A 5783-nucleotide genomic window follows, 5' to 3' on the forward strand; every position below is an offset into this window, starting at 1 on the left:
CGTTATTTTGAGTTAATAATTAAATTAGTCATTAAAAATTAAAATATTTTTTAAATTTCTTTTTTAAAAATTTTATCAATTAAATTAATTTTAAAAAAATTACAAATTAATTATATTTATCTTTTGATTATTTCATTAATAATTTCTGTCAACGATTAATAATGTAAAATATTAACTGAAAAATAAATATAATTAATTTATAACTTTTAAAAAATTAATTTAATTAATAAAATTTGTTCGAGATAAATTTAAAAAATATTTCATTTTTGGAGACTAATTTATATATTAATCCACGTTATTTCTGAATAAATAAAAACGATATAATCAGGCATGTGGCCTGCTGTGTTAATATGGGACATTATTGTGGTTGGGTTTAAAACTCATTCAATAATATGACCCCTTTATCTTCATTTCATTTCAGCCGTTCATCAATACTAGTAAATGACATCCTTTGATTGATGAATCCAAAGTCAGATTTTGTGGCAAAACATTATTGGACGATGAAAAGTTTGGACATGAAAAAAAAAAAATGAATTTTTGGTGTTGGCCATCTGAACCAAATTTAAAAGAGAGACTAGTAAAATTCTCAGATATATGATTGTTTAGGAAAATTGTACATTAATACAACTAAATTAAACCAATAAAATAAGCACCATTTCTTGTTAAAAAGTTAAAAATATAGTCATCCGATAAGAATTCAAATTATATAAATATAAATCAAGACTTTCTATTGTTTCATAAGAGGTATTGATGATTGTTTGATGATGAATTCAAAATAGCCAGCATCTCTTGTTTACCTCAAATTTGCACACATTCATATTCATATATTTTAAATATTAAATAAATAAATTTAATTTTGATGTACTGTCAGTGTAAAATAATTTTCTACATGTATCTAATTACGTAATACCACATCAGTAAAATAACTACCTTTCATATTAATTATATGAATGATCATATAAAAAAACATATATAATTGTATAACTATATAAAACACTTTACATTATCAGTGCATCAAAATTCAACTCTAAATAAAATAATAAAATTCACTTATATTTTGAATATGAATGAATAGATTTGTACTCATGCATTAACCACTAAAGAGATAGATACATCATACATGAGAGTCACACATAGAAGTAGTTCACTTGGCTTTGTCTCACAAACTCAACTACCCCATAATACTCACTTCTTTTCCCCTTCTCTCTCTCTCTCTCTCTCAAACACACACTTTATTGTGTTATGTATGTATGTTATTGATAGAATAGCGGACCCCACATGCCAAAGCAGACACTACACTCCACAGCAGCAGCCAGCAAGCAATGTAGTGAAAAATGTGAAATCCACACCTATCTATCTATCTATCTATCTTTCTTCATTCTTCAATGCGGTTCTATCTTTTTGGTAGTTTTAAGGAACACCACTAATAATATTGCCTCACCTGCTCCTGTTCATGTTACCAGTTACTACTGTTTCCATTCTATTATTTTCATTTTTTTCAGGAGGATCCATATTTCATTCTTTTGCTCTCAAAAGCTGCTCTCTCTTATCACTTATCACTTAACACGTAGACACAGAGGAAAAAAAAAAGGGTATATCCTATAATTGTACTCTAATTCTCTTCCCCTGTTGATTCTTGGACTTGTGTACTTGAACCTGGATTCATCAGATTCTTCAGCTTCTCTAGATTCTGTTTAATTATATTTATTAATACAGTATATGTTTTGTTGGTAGAAGATGTTTCTTTTTCTGCATGTGTATTTCTCTTCAAGCAATTTAGTTTGAGTGAATTAGATATCAAGCTATGTTGAGTGTTGCTTTCTTTGTTGTGTTTGAGCAAGTGATGGGAATTTTACCTATTTGGTATGCTTGATATTGATCTGATCATATCTTATTGTTGCCATGTTCTGCAACAGATTAGAATTTAGATATTGAAATTCTGCTTGTCACCCTTGTGTTATTACTAATTAGATTTATCATTATCCTTCAGAAACTGGCCTTAACTACCATCATAATATAAAGCATGTTTTCCCAGTGACATTTATTTGTGTTATTGTGGCCATCATGATATAAAAGTATGACTTTTCCAAAGTGCTTATCAGTTATTAATCTGTAGATGGAAATTGTTGAATATACTTTGTTACCTGCTTGGGGATCATTTTCTTTTTCTGAGTGAAGGTGAAGGTGAATAATATTGCATGATATGGGTTGGTTATCCAAGTTGCTTAAGGGCTCTAACCATAGAACTTCAAGAGGGCAATACCATGGCAAATATGGAGAGGACAGAATTTGGGATAACCATCATGCTTCAGTGGTAATCAGAGTTTTTTTTTAGTATGCAATTAAACTCATTGTCACAGAGTTACAACTTATCATTATAATAGTGGCAAACTGAGTGCAGGATGATTTGAACGATGTTGAGAAAGAGGACATTGATTGTGCAATTGCACTCTCTCTGTCAGAGCAGGATCAGAAAGGAAAAAGTGTTGTTGGTAAGATTTATGCTTTTGCACATTCCTTTGCTGCTTTGTTTGGTTTCAAAATTTTGTACAGTTAGTAATTCAGCATATGAGGTCTACCTAAATTGCATATTCTAAACTATGTAAAATGCACATTGATTTATTCTAATCAGCAAACAAAAAGTTCAAAGTTCAAACACAGTAAGGTAACAATCAGAGAGGGAAGTGAATTGTTAGTCTTTATTAAATGATTGTTAACATAGTTGTCTTATGGAGTCTATGATATCGCAGAGGACGACTCTCAATCCGAAGAAGATGAACAACTTTGTAAAGTTGATGATGAGGAAGATGAGCATACTTGTACAGTTCAACAACAAGAAGAAGAACATCTTGATAAGGTTCGGCTGGATGAAGATGATGAACATCTTTCTAAAGATCAACTTGAGGAAGATGAGCAACTTGCCAGGGCAATCCAAGAAAGTTTGAAAATTGATTCTCCTCCTAGTCCTAGATATGAGAATGATTCTATTTTCCAACCTTTATCAAACCTCTTTCCACCAGGATACAGGTAATAAAATTGAAATACTTAACCCCATGGATCCTTATTAGCATACTTGAGAAACAAAGATCAAATCTTGTTCTTGAAAATCCGCTTGCAGAATCTGTGCTGGATGCAAAGCTGAAATTGGGCATGGAAGATTTTTAAGTTGCATGGGAGCTGTTTGGCATCCACAATGTTTTCGCTGCAATGCTTGCAATCTTCCAATAACAGATTATGAGGTTAGTAAAAATGAAGTAAGTTGAAGCCACTAAGATGTAATTGTAAATACTAATTCCTGAATCTTCTTTCATTCTTTTACAGTTTTCCATGTCTAGCAATTGCCCCTACCATAAATCTTGCTACAGGGAGCAACACCACCCAAGATGTGATGTTTGCAATAACTTTGTAAGTATTTCAGCATTTATGTTATGTTATGCATATTTTTCTATGGAACAATTTCTCTAGTTCTGTCTTTATTCATAGAAATTGCACTAGAAGTATTAGTTCTTGCATTACAGATTCCAACTAATTCAGCTGGTCTCATTGAGTATAGAGCTCATCCTTTCTGGCTACAAAAATACTGTCCATCGCATGATCGAGATGGAACTCCTCGGTGTTGTAGCTGCGAAAGAATGGAGGTCAGTTATATTAGCTCCCAAGACATTCTTTTTGTTACTACTGAAAGAATCTAGGCTTCTGTCATATTCTTTTTCTTTCCATTCTACTTTCTAGTAGTGTCTAATACGAAATGGTCGAATCAGTGCAGCCAAGGGATACAAAGTATCTTTTGCTTGATGATGGTAGAAAGCTATGTTTAGAGTGTCTGGACTCATCAATCATGGATACTCATGAATGCCAACCTCTCTACCTTGAAATACAAGAGTTCTATGAAGGTTTAAACATGAAAGTTGAGCAGCAAGTTCCTATGCTTCTGGTTGAGAGACAAGCACTGAATGAGGCCATGGAGGGAGAAAAGAATGCAAGTGTTGAACTTCCAATCAGCCAATGTGCTTTTCATTTTTTCTTCTTTTCTACCACTTCAATCTCCATGTGTCCTGACTTTGAGTTGTTCTTCTGTTTTTCACTGTGGAATGAAGGGTCATCACCACTTGCCTGAAACTAGAGGACTGTGTTTGTCAGAAGAGCAAACTGTCACCTCGGTAGACATTTCTTAACAAATTGGAGCTTTCATACATTTTAGTTCTGAAATAATGGATTTTTTGTATGAAATAAAAGTGTTCCCTAAATTTCATGTAATGCCAGATTTCAAGGAGACCAAAGATAGGAGCAGGCCATCGAGTCGTGGATATGGTAACAGAGCCTTTTAGGCTGATCCGTCGATGTGAAGTGACAGCCATTCTTGTGTTGTATGGCCTTCCTAGGTATCCATTTCACAGCATAGGCTTTCTTTCTCTTTTTATTCGTCTAGTGTTGAAATTTTCTTTTGGAGGCTAACAAGGATCGAATTCTAAACTTTTTGGTCAGAAGGTTTAGAACCTCTGCTATCATGTCATAAAACTATTTTTTCCAAAAGCTTAAGTTTATAAGAGGAGACACATGAATGGTTATATCTTTAACCATTTAAATTTTGATCATACACAATTATACATCAAAATTGACATTACTGTTATTTGCACATTATTCACTACAAACACAGTCCACAGTGGTTGTAAATGACATCAGTGTGTATAATTCAAGAATTCTATGTTCATAGGTTGTTGACAGGATCAATCCTGGCTCATGAGATGATGCATGCATGGCTCAGGCTTAAAGGTATTCAGCTATCCATGTTAAAAAAAGGTGATATTTTCATTATCTAAGTGTTAATTTGGACAAAAGTTGTGTGTCTTTTACAGGTTATCCCAATCTGAGTCCAGAGGTTGAAGAAGGAATTTGCCAAGTCTTGGCTCATATGTGGTTAGATTCAGAAATATATTCTGCATCCGGTAGTGATTGTTCATCTTCGTCTTCATCATCGCCTTCCTCCTCCTCCTCTTCCTCCTCCTCCGCATCATCAAAGAAAGGCAAACGGTCTGATTTCGAGAAGAAGCTCGGCGAGTTTTTTAAGCACCAGATTGAGGCTGATACATCATCAGCTTATGGAAAAGGATTCAGGTTGGGAAACGAGGCAGTGCTCAAGTATGGTCTCAGAAGTACCCTTGATCATATCCAAATGACTGGAAGTTTTCCATATTGAAAATTTGAAACATGATGCAAGTTTCTCACTTCACATGAACCAGTACCTCAGTCTTCTCATATGAATTATATAGATTCATAGATTGTATAGTTTAGAATAATGTTTTTTCCATTAAAAAACGGGGATAAAGAGTGAAAGAAACAAAAGCAGTGAGGTGCATTAGAAAAATAAGACATAAGAACTAAAAAATGCTCCTCTGAGCATGCAGTTGCTAACTTGCTCTATTTTCCTGTTAAAATTTGAAACATGTTCTTTATGTATCACAAAATTCTGTTCAGAAGTTCAGAGCAGCTGAAATAATGAAATTATGGAAGTATAGAATTAATTTTGTATCTCAAGTTTTGTTGAGACAACATCAATTAAACTTAAACCTCCTCTTAACTAGAAGGGGTAGGCTATTTTCAAAGAACTCCTTTGAGATTAAGTTCTAATTTCTAAATTGAAAATTATGTTCAACCCCCCCCCCCCCCAAAAAAAAAAAAACAAAAATACTCATTGGGAAATGGCTTTATTTTTCAAAAAATCAAGTTATTTGTTTTATTTATAAGAATTTTTGGGTGAGTTAATTGCATCTTTTATGCAGGGG

At 33.1% G+C, this 5783-nt stretch overlaps 1 protein-coding gene across 3 annotated transcripts; it reads left to right on the forward strand.

Annotated features, from left to right (window-relative positions):
- Positions 1–1278: 1278 nt before the first annotated feature.
- On the forward strand, positions 1279–5526 carry LOC107642826 (protein DA1-related 1). 3 transcript variants are annotated; one of them, XM_088487636.1, is made up of 12 exons: positions 1279–1592; positions 2179–2314; positions 2402–2492; positions 2751–3027; positions 3119–3239; positions 3322–3405; positions 3519–3638; positions 3767–3979; positions 4098–4160; positions 4264–4382; positions 4715–4773; positions 4857–5526. In XM_088487636.1, exons 2-12 carry the CDS (start codon positions 2204–2206, stop codon positions 5195–5197), a joined length of 1599 nt encoding a protein of 532 aa, XP_088343762.1. In that variant the 5' UTR covers positions 1279–1592; positions 2179–2203; the 3' UTR covers positions 5198–5526. The 3 variants fall into 3 exon arrangements, with proteins under 3 accessions (XP_088343762.1, XP_088343764.1, XP_088343763.1); XM_088487638.1 differs by having other exon boundaries at positions 1337–1592; positions 4840–5526; XM_088487637.1 differs by having other exon boundaries at positions 1413–1592; positions 2117–2314.
- The last annotated feature ends 257 nt before the right edge of the window (positions 5527–5783 follow it).

The sequence above is a fragment of the Arachis ipaensis genome, chromosome B5, assembly GCF_059453495.1.
Source record: "Arachis ipaensis isolate K30076 ecotype BB chromosome B5, ASM5945349v1, whole genome shotgun sequence".
In the NCBI taxonomy this organism is placed as follows: Eukaryota; Viridiplantae; Streptophyta; class Magnoliopsida; order Fabales; family Fabaceae; genus Arachis; species Arachis ipaensis.